This window comes from Leptodactylus fuscus, chromosome 11, assembly GCF_031893055.1.
Source record: "Leptodactylus fuscus isolate aLepFus1 chromosome 11, aLepFus1.hap2, whole genome shotgun sequence".
Lineage (NCBI taxonomy): Eukaryota > Metazoa > Chordata > Amphibia > Anura > Leptodactylidae > Leptodactylus > Leptodactylus fuscus.
The window spans coordinates 12,066,848-12,082,984 of record NC_134275.1 but is presented as its reverse complement, the minus strand read 5'-3'; the positions used below and the strand labels follow the sequence as shown (position 1 = coordinate 12,082,984).

The following is a 16,137-nucleotide window of genomic DNA, read 5'->3' as shown; positions in this document are numbered from 1 at the left end:
TCAACGTGACACCAGGCCGAGGGACGGTCACACAACCTGACACCAGGATAAGAGACGGGCACATAACCTGACACCAGACTAAGGGACGGTCATTTGCATTGTTTTTATTGATGGCACAGGTTTTAGGAACATTTGCTACAACAACAGACAAGTCGCAGATTCCACCGAATCATGAGAAAGTGTTGACGTTGCGTTCCTCAGGACAGAATAGGCAGTGCAGTCATTACAGGGGCCCGGCCTGTCTGACACCAGATCAGTGAGGGATCCTTTAGTGTTATTCAGATCCCAATGACGTCTGATTGGTTTGACTTTGGCTGTGAGGTCGGAGAGCAGAGCGCCATTACACGGGGCTGTGCAGGATTATATAATATGGCTGCTGTCATCTTCTCAGGCAGTGATATCACATCCACTGGTCACATGACAATGCCCATTAAAATGAATGAGATGGAACTGCAGCATGGTCATGTGACCAACCAACATGATGTCACTTCCTGAGGAACAGAGATGTAATCCTGCACAACCCCTTTAAGAAAATGTTGTTTACTGTAGAAATATCAGTGACTGGTCCTTTCATCTAATGGGGTTTATAAAAATCTGTGCACCTGCTGGGGACACCCCAGAACCCCGATGTACGGACTGTCAGCTGCAGAAATCACTTTAGTGAATGTAAATGTGAACATGCCCTAAGGCTGGGGGAACACCGCAACCTTAGCCCGACCCCTGCGAGTGTATGTGGGTGCCCCAGCCTTGCCCACTAGTCACAAAACATCTAGAAGTTGGAGTACCCCCAAGGTCACAATGCAAGGCCACTCACAGGATCACATCCAAAGTCACTGTATAGTCCTAGCCTAAATGGGACGCAACATTGAAAAATGCACCATTAGGTCCCGTTCACACGACAGACAAATTTCTGCAACTAAAAATCTATTCTACCCATCTAAATGGGAAGGTTTCCGCGAGATCCATATAAAGCACTGGGACAGTTGCAGAAATTTTTGCAGGAACTCGGACATATGTCAATACACCTTTAGTTTGCCAAGACTCCACCAATGGGAAGCTCTGACGTCTACCAGTGGCCTCTTATAGGTGGAGTCTTCCTTTAAAATTGGAATGTTAAAACTTTGGCACAATCAGTGAATAAAACCCATTTACACAATGTAGAAAGAGAGCGGAATCCCACCCGGGCCCTTCATATAACAGAGACGGAGCTGTCACAACACATTCCCTACTTATTAATAAATTACTCTGCAGACCACCTGTCAGGGGGCCACAGCCTGATTGAATAACACACCCGGGGCCCCGGAGAGCTCTAGGTGCCCGCACAGGGCTGTGGCCAGTGACCATTGGTCCGGATTATATTCAGCCATTAGGAATGGTGGGCAGAGTGTGTGACGGCCCATACAGCCAGATCTGACCTGTGGGGAGCGCGTTCTCTCTATCCCCCCCATCAGTTCCTTATTCAGTAAGGCTGTGGCCCCCATGACAGTGTCTTATAACAATAAAATACATACAGTCAGTGCCCGGAGAGCCGTCCACTCAGCTCAGTGCCCTGAAATGTACAAATCCTGATCTCCACGTATCCCTTAGCTATAAGTGCGGTGGGCAGCGCACAGACGGCCGCGGTCTCCCATAGTCTGACATCACGGACAGCCGCGGTCTCCCATAGTCTGACATCACGGACAGCCGCGGTCTCCCATAGTCTGACGCAATAGATGTCTCACCGTTCCGGCGCATTAGATAAATGTGACTTTTGGTCCATCCCTAAAGCCTTCCCTGTGTCCGTCAGATGTAAAGTACCTGCAGGAGACGACCATGAGGTCACGAGGACATTGTGACATTTCCAGAGCAATGACACAGTCTGGATTATCAGTTCAGAGAAGTGGCGGCACACAAGACCTGGGGGCTCCGAGTCTTCATTTTAGGGGGGGGGGGGGCTACAGTCCATTATCTGTAGAGCTATTGGCTTGAAGCGTTTGGTTTGATGGGGGTGTACGGTTTACCCGAGAGTCTGAAGAAGACCTGCCTCATGTCGTGGAAGCATTGCTCCGTCAGCCCCGAGATGTCGTCTTCTTTCAGCCCTGAAATCTCTATTTTCGGAAGGATTTCTACCTTGATTATTCCTAAAAATAGAAGAAAGTAAAATATCAATAAACTCAAGAATATTACAGAAGGAAAATGAAGGAGGCGAAATTCTGCAGCCAAGACTTAGTACGAGCACAGACCAGGCTGACATAAGGGGGCCCACACAGACCTGCCAGTCACAATGGCCAGCCAAGGAAGGGGAACTGCGCCCTCTGCAGGACTGCACAGGTAAGGCAGGTTAGGGGGGGGGGGGGAGCAGGGGGCCTGTGTCATGTCTGCTCCTATGCCAGGGGCACAAGAACGAGCCGCGGTCTCCCATAGTCTGACGCAATAGATGTCTCACCGTTCCGGCACATCAGATAAATGTAATTTTTGGTCCATCCCTAAAGCCTTCCCTGTGGCCAAAGTACCTGCAGGAGACGACCATGAGGTCACGAGGACATTGTGACATTTCCAGAGCAATGACACAGTCTGGATTATCTGTTCAGAGAAGTGGCGGCACGATGGCGGATGGACCGATCTGTACAAGATAAGTACATCAATAATGCCATCCGATCACCGGTTGTCCATCCCACGTCTAGGGACAGACAGGCAGTACCTGCAGGAGATCCCTTTAATGTGTCTGTTCCCCGGGGGCTCACAGCACACACATAATATAGCGGTAATGTATAGAAAGTGAATCTAGCACCAGCAGGGGGCAGTCATCCTCCTCCGCTCATCCCTGTAACAATTTGCTTTCCCTGAGTGTCAGACAAATCTCTGCGGGTCTCTCCGGGTGCTAAATGCGATCACGTCCCCTCAAGCAGCAGAAAGCAGATAATCCCAGCACCCCCTCCTCATGGACCACGGGAAGCTGCAAAACACAAGCCACCTACCAAACAGGCTTAAGAGCTCAGCATCTATGTACATACCGCCCGAGAACAACGACTTCCTCTTGTCATAGAAGCTGGTGAAGGAGGAATAAACCACAGGGATGATGGGGACCTGCCGAGGAAGCAGAGGATTAGGAGGATGCACCCCCAGACACTGCGCAGAGGCTCCGCTACAATGTGTCAGGACAGATACAAGGAGAGATTGGGGCAGAGTCATCACCACTGGCAGAGGGGGCGACTCAATGACAAGATGTAGAGAAACATGGCCAAGTAGCTGGAGGAAAATCTACCAGATATCTGGTGTATTAAATGATAATAAATCTGAGCTGCTGTATCTAATCCTATCTGCTGAGCTGTGTATCTAATCCGAATCTGTGTGATACTGACTGCTGAGCTGTGTATCTAATCTTATCCTGTGTGATACTGACTGCTGAGCTGTGTATCTAATCTTATCCTGTGTGATACTGACTGCTGAGCTGTGTATCTAATCCAATCCTGTGTGATACAGTCTGCTGAGCTGTGTATCTAATCCGATCCTGTGTGATACAGACTGCTGAGCTGTGTATCTAATCCTATCCTGTGTGATAATGTCTGCTGAGCTGTGTATCTAAACCTCTCCTGTGTGATAGTCTGCTGAGCTGTGTATCTAATCCAATCCTGTGTGATACAGTCTGCTGAGCTGTGTATCTAATCCGATCCTGTGTGATACAGACTGCTGAGCTGTGTATCTAATCCTATCCTGTGTGATAATGTCTGCTGAGCTGTGTATCTAAACCTCTCCTGTGTGATAGTCTGCTGAGCTGTGTATCTAATCCAATCATGTGTGATACAGTCTGCTGAGCTGTGTATCTAATCCTATCCTGTGTGATACTGACTGCTGAGCTGTGTATCTAATCCTATCCTGTGTGATACAGTTTACTGAGTTGTGTATCTAATCCTATCACATGAGATACACTGTGCTGGACTGCTGTATCTAATCCTCTCCTAGGTGACACTATCTGCTGAGCTGTATCTAAGCCTATGATGTGATAGTCCATGATGGGGAGTGTAGTACTGTGTCCTTCTCCGAGACTGAGTGACAACTACTATGGCATGAGACTGTTGGGGGGAGTTGGTATTAACCGCCATGGCAGCCATATTGCCTTTCACCCAGCTTTCCCAAATACAGGTACAGTTGAGATGTTATATGGCTCCTATGACGATGCCCCCACTTTTCTGGAGCAGTGTGCGGGTGCTCAGCACCACCTTGCTCACAGCTCAGACATCTTCCTCTTGTGACCCCCTGTCCTGCCCCATCCTTGTATCCGGTTCTTACCTTCGCCTGCAGAGCGAGATGAAACGCCCCTTTCTTGAAGGGCAGCAGATCTCCGCTGTTATTTCGGGTCCCTTCAGGATACACCCAGACCTTCAACTACAGGGAAACACAAGTGAGTGGGAGGTGATGATATGGGAAACCTTACACGCCTGCTCACGTGTTACATGTTATGAGGGCGGACAGACAATGGCGCAGTCAGCATTTTATAAAGACATAGGGGACTATTAACCCCGGCACTGCTTACATTGTCATCTATCATGGCTTGCGCTACCCCGGCCATGACTGACTTGGCGTCACTTGTTCGCTTTCTGTTGATGTAAATGACCCCTCCGAGATAAGTGATCAGACCCACCGAGCCGGCAAAGATCAACTCCCGCTTGGCGATCTGGACACAGCGATCCGGCAGGATTTCCATCAAACCTACAGGAGGCAAAAGATGGATACAAAGTAACAATCAGTGATATCAATAGTGATACAATGTAACAATCATTAGTGATACAATGTAACAATCATTACTGGCTAATACAATGTAACAATCATTAGTGGCTGATACAACTTACCCAAAATACAGGACTGTGTCTAAATACAGAAGAGAAGCCTATCGAGATCTATTACTTCTGACAGCTGAGGGTTTGTTGCATCGGTGTAGACAATCCTCTGTATGCTCAGCACAGCAGCACCATCAGTATTCATCTCTCATCTAACCTGAGGGACCGCTACAATGTATCAGTGCAGAAAAAATACATCTGCCCAAGTCCAGCTCACAGAGGATTGGCCAGAGGAGAAGTCTTCTATCTGTACAGGACAACAAGGTCCTCATACACTGACAGCAAGCAGAGATCCAAGAACTGTAAGGAGCAGATTTACTAATAGACGGTCTGAAGAGGCTCAGGCGTATCACAGGACGTACTGTATCACATGACGTATCACAGGGCGTATCACACAGGTGGTGCTGACAGATCTGATGCACATTCACACAGGATACACAAGAGTTGTTGCTTGACTGACTTTGCACTAAAATTTTGGCAGGTCACACCTTAGACCACGCCCTCTCAAGGCACAAAAAGAGCCTAAACCACATAAGTAGTGCGATACAGGGCTGTACAGAGCACACCACGTATTTACATATCCTGCCCTCCAGAAATACTCTGTGCTGCTTTCACTTTGCAGCGGCCATCAGACTCTTCCCATCATAATGAAGAGAATCAGTTACCTAGTCACAGCAGCACAGAGTATTTATCTTCTTTATATAGATTTCAGGGATTGCTGGGTCTTTCAGATTCCAGCTGCCTCCAGCAGTGAAGGGGTTACTGCGGCTAGAACGCTGCAGAATTATTAGCCATATTTAATGCGTCTTTAATGAGTTCTTTGGGCGCCATTTGCGATCTAATGAGCCGATCCCTTTGATTAGAACCGGAGACCGATATCTCCAGAAATTTCTTCCGCCGCAGGAACGTTGTGATTAATAGCCGCCGCTTTGAGGAAGATTCTCGGCACCCTGGCGAGATCCCTGCGACCGCGGAGTACAGTCTGAATCTCACAAATCGCCATCTAGTGCGCCAGAGCCAAAAGAATCCGAAGAAGATGGTAAAAGACCAATAATCCGGCTCCATCTCCAGACCACGATGTTGGACCACGTCAGGATTGGTAGAGTACGAGAAAGGTGGCGGATGAGCGGTCTGTACCCGCTGGTGGATTACCAGGAGATCTGGATTAGTGGAATAGAATCCATAACATATGAGGGGCCACAGTGCTATAGATGGGAGTAGATGTGGTGCATGTGTAGCTACAGGGGGTGCAGCAGCCTCAAAGGTCCCCCGGACACACAAACTCCACCACGAGGCAGGTAGGGGCCCCATTATACAGGCCACGTCACTCCTCCTACGACAGGCTCTCCATTTTTTTACAAAAGCGAGTGCAGTGGGGTTGAGCTCAGACAGGCGAGGGCGACACATCTTTGGTACTCGCCCCTTTCACCACTTCGTACCCCTCAGGGGGGTGAGGACAGACCCCACAAACGTGCGGTGACTCGCACCAGAGGCCGATGGTGGTGATAGCTGAGATCTATGGCAGGACCGCAGTGGGCAGAGCCTGTTAGTAATTAGCGCCTGTCGGGGTAACGATACCTTCTCGCCCCAGGGCGGCGGCTCCATCGCCAGTCTCAGCCCTAATAAATGGCGTATTCTCCAGCAGGGAGTAACATCCGCCTTCCCCCTTTTGGCGCACACTGAACTTTTTGTTGTTTTTTCCTTTCTTAATAAAAACAAAAGACCCTTCAGAACTGCAGGAAAGAATCAATTGGCCGAGAGCGGAGCAGCCGCGGCGCCCCCCGGAGACGGATTCATCTCTATCACTTGGACAGTTCATATCTTAAGTGTTGGTCGCAGCTGAACGGATCATCACAATCCAATAAACCGGAAGGCGGGGGCGCGAAATGTATCCGCTAAATACAGGAGGAGAGGCGCACACAATGATTGGGCCGGGAACAAGAGACCAGACCGGCTTATAATAAAGAGAAGAAGATGCTGCAGTTATATAGAAGAATACGAAGCGGTTCCCGGCGGCCTGCGCTATTGTCCACAGCCCCGTCATACAGTCTTGTGTGAGGTCTGATAAAGGTGCCAGATATTATGGTACGTCTAGTAAGTGCTTTACTACATGTTAAAAACGTTCTGACTGGATTACAGATGGGGGCGCTGTTCCATGGTTGTCTATAGAAATGAATGCCCATTGATAGTGGTGAGAGGCGGTACTGCAAGTTATAGCCAATAAGATCAAGATGTAAATAATCCCAATAGTGAGCGAAGTCTGATATAACTGCAGGAGATATAGGAGATAGAGAGGGAGAACACTCCAGTACTAACCACGGCATATAATATTATGTATTATAAGACGTGGCTGATAACAGATAGTAATAGATTGTATTCCCCTGTGCTACAGTCGGCCTCTCCCCTCCTGACATGGCTGATAACAGATAGTAATAGATTGTATTCCCCTGTCCTACAGTCGGCCTCTCCTCTCCTGACATGGCTGATAACAGGGAACACTAGATCATATTTAGCAGTAGAGTACCCCCATAATAAAGATTTCCCCATGTCTCCCGCCATCTTACCCATCATGTCCAGGACGCTCTGATGGTTGGAGATGATGACGCAGGGTCCATCAATCTGAAAGTTCTCCAGACCTTTGACCTGGAAGCGCAGGCCATAGACGTACTTCATAGTGCGGACAAACGCCCGGATTATTCTAGAAGAAAACCAGAAAGATCTGAGAATTGTACCGCACCATATTCAGATCAATAATGTGTGATAACCCCGCCCTAAGGAGGAGGAGCCATGTGTGGATTATAATGGCCGCCATCCCTTCCACTGCCCGCTCCTGTACAGTAATACTCACTGCCTATAATATCAGCATATTGTGCTGCCCCCTGGGGGTCAGTGGAGGTGCACCAGGGCAGATTTACTAAAGAAAATGCACCAGAATTCTGGAATAATTTGCACAAAAATATCTGTTTTTGCATTTATTGTTAAAGTCTCTTTGTGATGGGGTGGGGCTTATTAGGACATGGGTGGAGTGTAAGGCGCTTCACTACGTGCTGATATTTTATATCAGTGACTACAAGGGGTGTGAGGTAACACAATGCACCTAGTGCTGATACATCCAGGGCCCCTCACAGTGCACCAAACACTGATATATCCGGACCCCCTTCACAGTACACCTAGTGCCAATATATCCGGGGCCCCCCCATCTTGACGTTTCAGATACTGGCACAGTACCCATCCGCCCAGGACTGTGGCCCTCTGGGAAGCAGTGGCTCTTGTTTCTGGGGTCTTTATAACATGAATACTATTTATTTGCAGGAGATCCTCCCCCTTTAACCCTAAATAAAAAGCATTATCCCCCCAGGTCAGGGCAGCACATTGAGCAGGTCACCACTGGTCCTGAGACATCTCCCTGCTCATGGCGTCTGGAGACCTCCTCAGAATCCCTGAAGACCCGGCCGCTGAGCTCTTATACAACCTTAATTGCCTTCCAAATAATTTCCTTCCCGCTGAGTAAATTTGCAGACACTCGGCACAAGGATGTTTGCCCAATTACTTTCAGTAAATGACCATTAAATATTTCATCTTTTTCTCTCCTCGAACTGCGAAGTGATTTCTGGGGACGAGGACGTGAGAAAGTCGTATTTTTACAGCAATTTGTCACTTGACAGGATTTTTCCCGTTACCTCGACGAATATTCCCCAAAAGCGTCTGATTGACAGGAGTAAAGGTGCGGGTGCAGCGGAGTATCCAGAGGTCAGGCTGGACGTGGCCCTGCAGGAGATGGGCCCCTGGATAATTTCCTGCCAGTATAATAACATACAGAAGACCTGAGAGGACTGAAGAGTCAGTGCAGGCGGGTGACCAGAAGACTCAACTCCACAACTCCAAAATGGCCGACTATAGTTGTAACTTCCTTTCTGGGGTCTCCTCACCTGACTATAGGGAATCCCAAGAATAGACCTGTCCTGACAATGAGCAACAAGCCACTGGACAGGAGTTGTCAGCTGGGAGACACACAAGTGGCCCCTGAGATGTGTTTAGCTCACAAGCCTGACACCTTTGTAACAAACCCTCAGCTGTGAGCAGGACGAGACCTGGTCATGTCCTTCAGGTAGGAAGAAACCGGTGAGGACATGAAATAAAGTCTACAAGAGAATCGCAGAACTCCAGGTGTAAGACGCCGGGGTCGGGATCACAATCCGATCACTGTGAACTCTGCCCGACACTGCGTTATTTGCTTTATCACAATTCAGTCATCGCAAAATGGCGACTCGAGGCCAAGTGACTGACAACGCCAGATAAGTAAGTGTGTACTGAGGCCGACTTGTCAGAGACTTCATACACAGTCACCGGGTCTGATAAGAAGCTGGGGAAGGGGCACTTACTTATGCAATGACCTCCCTTCCCCATACTGTTACATAGATCATTCAGGATTGAGGGAAAGCTGGGTGACTCATATCTACTACTCTTCTAGCCAATATAGCAATGAACGCTCCAACGTCACCGAGGATAACCCCCACCATCCTGGTGCCTCATCGTACCCACTACCGCCTCTTAGCAATCACAAAATCCGATAAAACAGATGGACTGGCAGTAATGGCCGCCGAGCGTGCAGGGTTGTCGTGGAGCCAGCACACGGCAGGGTCACTGATGTGTCGGCCTGGCATATTCCTCGGGCACCAGCCTTGACTCTAGACCAGGGGTGGGCAATTAATTTTCCCATGGGGCCGTATAAGAAATTGAAAATATGCTAGAGGGCCGTGCCACAACAAATTTAGCTCCACCCACTTCTACGTTGACTCCGCCCATTCCCAATCATCTTTCCATGCGCCCCCACACAGTATAATCCTCCTACAGTCACCCGTACACTATATGCCCCCACATTGTAATGTTCCCTTCCAACTGCCCCACAGTATTAGGTCCCTCTCCTGGTGTCCCAGTATAAACTGGTGGAAACTAGAGGGGACATGAAACTGGAGCAGCTGGAGGGGGGGACATTAAACAGTGGGGGTAGTTGGAGGGCGGCAATAAATTGACAGCTGGAGCGGGACATGAAACTGGGGGCAACAAGAGGGGGACATTAAAATCAGGAAGCTGGAAGCAGACAATAAATCGTAGGGGTAGCTGGAGGGTGACATTAAACTGGGGGCAACTAGAGGCAGACAGGTCCCCCTACAGCTTCCTCCACGGTTTAATGTCCCCCCAGTCTAAGTGCCCTCTTCATCTTCCCCCAGTTTCATGTCCCCCCCCCTCCATTTCTCCCTCAGTTTCATATCCCCCTTTATTTTCCCCATTTCATGTCCTCCCTCCATCTCTCCCCCAGTTTCATGTCCCCCCCTCCATCTGCCATCTCTGCCCTAGTATAACATTCCCCTTCCATCTCTGCCCCTAGGTTACTGAGACACACACACACACACACACACACACACACACACACACACACACACACACACACACATATATAGACAGACAGACACACATATAGACAGGCACACATATAGACAGGTAGGCACACATATAGACACACACACATATAGACAGGCAGGCACACATATAGACAGGCAGGCACACATATAGACAGGCAGGCACACATATAGACAGGCAGGCACACATATAGACAGGCAGGCACACATATAGACAGGCAGGCACACATATAGACACACACACATATAGACAGGCAGGCACACATATAGACAGGCACACATATAGACAGGCAGGCACACACACACATATAGACAGGCAGGCACACATATAGACAGGCACACACACATATAGACACACACTCTCTCTCTCTCTCTCCACCCTGCAGCTCACCTTACATCTCTCAGTACTTTATGACACGCTCCACATCTCCATCTTCGGCCGGCACTAAGACACGCCCCCCAGACACGCCTCCCTAGTCAAAGCTGTGCGGGCCGGACTGAATCAGTCAGAGGGCCGGATATGGCCCGCGGGCCGGACTTTGCCCAGGTGTGCTCTAGACCTTTGTAACTACTCCCCACAGGTAGAGATCACTCTATGGACGCCCAAGGAGAGCCGGTAAATGTGCAGGAGGCCTAGGGCGCTATTATGATTCAGAGCACGGTCGAGGGCTCAGGACTGGGGGAGTAATAGGGAGGTGGGAGGGAGGTGATGAGAAGGTTAATGAGACCTGAGAGATCTCCCCTAATCTACAGAACCGAAGCCAAGCCTAAGATGATCCATGCTCAGAGGTGTGGGGCGTTCTGGACCCCCGTGGACCCTAGACTGAGGCCATGGTGAGCCTGAACCCAGATTTAGGGTCTTCTGCACGGAAGGATCATGGGAGCAGCCATTGTCCAGACAACCCCTTCATGGACATCGGCCAGTCATGTGTAATGTGACCAGCAGCTGAGGAGGAAATACACCACAGAAATGGTCGCATCACGAAACCCCCACCTGAGTGCAGGATGTGCCCCACTAATACACAACAGTCTGCAGGATTATGTAACCGAGTAGGATTACTATACAGAACCCACAATAGGAACCGACAACTGGGCAAAGTGTCTTCTAGTGTATCCTAAACATGTCTAGTAGTCACCGATTGCTCACCAAGAGGTACACTACCCAAAAGTAGTCTCTGAGAGGCTTTTTATAGGGCGGGGGGGGGGGGGGGGCACTTTTACGCCCTCTTGTGGTATCTGAGCCAATCACACCTATAATCATTTACATATCTGCCTGAGACCGAACTGTAGAAGTTTTACAGTAATCTGACATTTCTACCTGGGGAGTTACTCCTACTTTGTTGCTAAGCTAAGCATATTTTCTATTTAGGGCTCTAGGAAAGCTGGGTGACAAGTCCTGTTGCAGTTGCATTGGAGGCCAAGTACCATGTAATACCTGCTATTCTGAGTCTAGGAAAGCTGAGCTATAAGTCCTATATGACAATATGGCTGCCATTACAGACAAGACAGTGGAGTGACGACCCCCATAAGACCAATGTACTAGTGAGGGATCTCCAGGGTAATAACATACGTATTACAGGGCCCATCATCTTCTATAGGCCTGGCTGTGCGGTACGGGCACAGTATGGCGGCACAGTACACCGATGCATTTCATGAGGCCTGAGAGCTTTGCAGAGACTCAGACAGGACTAGAATGTCATCTCTGCAATAGAAATACAACAACAACGAGAAAATGATTCATCTGCGGCCAGAGTGACAGGAATACCACTGAATCACACACAATGGCCCCCACCAAACCTCACAGAAAGCTGGGTATCGCCCCCTCCACTCTCCCACACATCTGTACAGTCACAAAGCATTTCACAGCCTTAGCCCATAAGATGAGTTCTTCTGCTCCACTCACATCCAGAGCTGCACTCACAGTCACAGCCGAGGTCCTGACACATTCCCTGCAGTGAGGTCAGTAGTGACCCTGCACTGCTAATGGGTTTGTTACGCTGTGTCGGTTCAGTAAGATGTGTCCACCCACAGTCCAGACTTCAATGGGAGGCCATTGCTACACATTGTACAGCGAGTGAGCAGCGCGGCTCCTACCACAGATGTGAAACTAATGGACTTATCCGAAGGAAGAAAGAAGGATGACCCTTTTAATATGTCGGCTAAGGATTCTGCAGTCATTGACAGGAAGCAGAGGTTTTGAAAATGGTGAAGAAATGAAGACAAGGAGGGCCTTGTAAAGAACGGCATTCTGTGCACCGGGCTGGATAACCCCTGCACCATCGGAGGGGTCACCTGACTTTGGGGGTGACTTTATAGCTGCACTCAGCTGATATCCACCCCCCACGGTTTCAATGGAAGGTTCAGTTATGAGGTCACAGATAATGATGGGGCATCAGAAGCCCCCATGGTCATAAATCAGGGCACCCTCCAGCAGGCCGTGTGTCTTGAGCCACGGACGCCGCAGCAAGATAGGGCATGTCGCTTCTTTTTCCCACTAGCTAGCATTAAAAAAAAAGTGAGCGGCTCCCAAGCTACTCCATCAGTTCCTGCCCACTGGCGCTGGGCATCCTCCCTGGTAGGCAGCCACTATTCCATCAGTTCCTGTCCGCCGGTGCTGGGCATCCTCCCTGGCAGGCAGCCACTATTCCATCAGTTCCTGTCCACTGGGGCTGGGCATCCTCCCTGGCAGACGAACGCTACTCCATCACTTCCTGCTCACTGGTGCTGGGCATCCTCTATGGCAGGCAGCCACTATTCCACCATTTCCTGCCCACTGGTGCTGGGCATCCTCTATGGCAGGCAGCCACTATTCTATCAATTCTTGCCCACTGGTGCTGGGCATCCACCCTGGCAGGCAGCCACTATTCCATCACATCCTGTCCGCTGGTGCTGGGCATCCTCTATGGCAGGTAGCCACTATTCCATCAGTTCCTGCCCACTGGTGCTGGGCATCCTCCCTGGCAGGTAGCCACTATTCCATCAGTTCCTGTCTGCTGGTGCTGGGCATCCTCCCTGGCAGGCAGCCACTATTCCATCAGTTCCTGTCCGCTGGTGCTGGGCATCCTCTATGGCAGGCAGCCACTATTCCATCAGTTCCTGCCCACTAGTGCTGGGCATCCTCTATGGCAGGCAGCCACTATTCTATCAGTTCCTGTCCGCTGGTGCTGGGCATCCTCCCTGGCAGGCAGCCACTATTCCATCAGTTCCTTTCCACTGGTGCTGGGCATCCTCCCTGGCAGGCAGCCACTATTCCATCAGTTCCTGTCCGCTGGTGCTGGGCATCCTCTATGGCAGGCAGCCACTATTCCATCAGTTCCTGCCCACTGGTGCTGGGCATCCTCTATGGCAGGCAGCTACTATTCCATCAGTTCCTGCCCACTAGTGCTGGGCATCCTCTATGGCAGGCAGCCAATATTCCATCAGTTCCTGTCCGCTGGTGCTGGGCATCCTCTATGGCAGGCAGCCACTATTCCATCAGTTCCTGCCCACTAGTGCTGGGCATCCTCTATGGCAGGCAGCTACTATTCTATCAGTTCCTGTCCGCTGGTGCTGGGCATCCTCCCTGGCAGGCAGCCACTATTCCATCAGTTCCTGTCCACTGGTGCTGGGCATCCTCCCTGGCAGGCAGCCAATATTCCATCAGTTCCTGTCCGCTGGTGCTGGGCATCCTCTATGGCAGGCAGCCACTATTCCATCAGTTCCTGCCCACTGGTGCTGGGCATCCTCTATGGCAGGCAGCTACTATTCCATCAGTTCCTGCCCACTAGTGCTGGGCATCCTCTATGGCAGGCAGCCAATATTCCATCAGTTCCTGTCCGCTGGTGCTGGGCATCCTCTATGGCAGGCAGCTACTATTCCATCAGTTCCTGCCCGCTATTCCAAATATGCTTGTCTGTTTATCCCTTTGTGAGCCTGCCACAAACCATCAGTGCAGGGCAGAAACTGACGCTGCTGCGATCCGTCACACCCAACACAGTTATTTTCATGCAACTTTTCAGAATTTATAGGTCATATGCACAGCAGCACCACCCAGTGGCTGAATTATCATGAAATCCCAAGTGTTAAAGAAAAAGGCAAAAGTGTTTAACTCATTCCTCCCCGATGAGGCTATCACAACTATTTTTCATTACTCTTATCCTTTTTACATATTACCGCCTATGGCTCACCTCATATTGTCCACTGTCCGGCCTCCATTTTTCAGCAGGCACACGGGCACTGCCAGTGCAGACAGGGTAAGGCATAAGATGCAATAGGAGAAAATCTTAAAGTGAAATTTAAAGGTGCTGCTTATTTGCATGAGGAGAAAGGGGACAAAAATGATCATGGTGTACAAGAGAACCCACCAGAGATCCATCCTGGGATCAGGACTGGCGAGAGACAGGGAAGCAGGGTGCAAGCTTAGGGAGGGAAGAAGTCAGAGAAGAGCTGGCAGAATGGAAGAGTCTGCAATGAACACTTTCATGGAGCAGAGCTGATTGCTGACAGTTACTAGGTGTGTGACTGGGGGGGGAGCTGGGAGGAGACAGTCAGCAGGTGAGAAGTATGCAGGGAAAGGTGTGTGCCGTGCAGTCTTTACAAGCTGGGAGGCCCAACAAAGAATAGCCGCAAATCTGAAGGCACTGGTGTTAGCAGAAAAGCCAGTAAAGGGAAAAAAGTGTTTAGGAGATGGCACACAGACAGGGGGTGGTCAGGTGGCAGGAGCCCCAGCAGTGCTGACAGGGGGTGAACAGGCAGCGGGAGACCCCAGCAGTGCAGACAGGGAGTGGTCAGGTGGCAGGAGCCCCAGGAGTGCTGACGGGGTGAACAGGCAGCGGGAGACCCAGCAGTGCAGACAGGGGTGATTAGGCGGCGGGAGCCCCAGCAGTGCAGACAGGGGTGGTCAGGTGGCGGGAGCCCCAGCAGTGCAGACAGGGGGTGGTCAGGTGGCGGGAGCCCCAGCAGTGCAGACAGGAGTGGTCAGGTGGCGGGAGCCCCAGTAGTGCAGACAGGGGGTGAACAGGCAGCGGGAGCACCAGCAGTGCAGACACGGGGTGGTCAGGTAGTAGGAGCCCCAGCAGTGCAGACACGAGGTGGTCAGGTGGCGGGAGCTCCAGCAGTGCAGACACGGGGTGGTCAGGTGGCGGGAGCCCCAGCAGTGCAGACAGAGGTGGTCAGGAGCCCCAGCAATGCAGACAGGGGGTGGTCAGGTAGTAGTAGCCCCAGCAGTGCAGACAGGGGTGGTCAGGCAGCAGGAGCCCCAGCAGTGCAGACAGGGGTGGTCAGTTTAGTAGGAACCCCAGCAGTGCCCCTTCCCCTTCCAGCTGGATGATTGGCACCTGCCAGATGAAGGTCACGGTGGGCTCCTGGGATAGAGGGCGTACAGCTCGCACCTCCAGTGACACCGGAACATGGAAAATAATAAAACACATGAAAGCAAAAGTTATACTGCGAAGATCAGGAAGAAGCACGAGGAGGAGGAGGAGAGGGCAGAGACAGGGAGGAGCAGTCTAATGAGAGGGAGGCTGCAAAGTGTCATACTGGGGAGTGTCATGTAGGGAGGCCAGACAAGATCAGGATAGGGAGCAGTCTATAATGAGAGGACAGAGGTCACAGGAGACGACATGAATGGGAACAGTCTAATAAGACAGGAGTAATAACATTATAGAGAGCATGCAGACTTACATAAGGGGGCAGATAGCAGTCTAATAAGAGAGGGTGTATTAATTATAGCGTGCATACACAGTCTAACAAGAGACAGCAGACTATAGATAGCATGCACAGTCTAATGAGAGACAGCACGCTATAGATATAGAGAGCATGCACAGTGTAACGAGAGAACAATGAGAGTCGTGTGAGGAGGTGACACAAAGTGACTGCTCTGAGACTTGTGTCACCTCACTTCAAGGACATTACATAGGTGT

General features: G+C 50.4%; 1 protein-coding gene across 1 annotated transcript; it reads right to left on the bottom strand.

Annotated features, from left to right (window-relative positions):
* Positions 1–24: 24 nt before the first annotated feature.
* Positions 25–15,669, bottom strand: AGPAT2 (1-acylglycerol-3-phosphate O-acyltransferase 2). Its single transcript, XM_075260757.1, has 6 exons — positions 14,404–15,669; positions 7,382–7,515; positions 4,514–4,689; positions 4,270–4,365; positions 2,994–3,066; positions 25–2,120 (listed from the first exon to the last, which is right to left on the bottom strand). Exons 1-6 carry the CDS (start codon positions 14,589–14,591, stop codon positions 1,957–1,959), a joined length of 831 nt encoding a protein of 276 aa, XP_075116858.1. The 5' UTR covers positions 14,592–15,669; the 3' UTR covers positions 25–1,956.
* Positions 15,670–16,137: the final 468 nt, after the last annotated feature.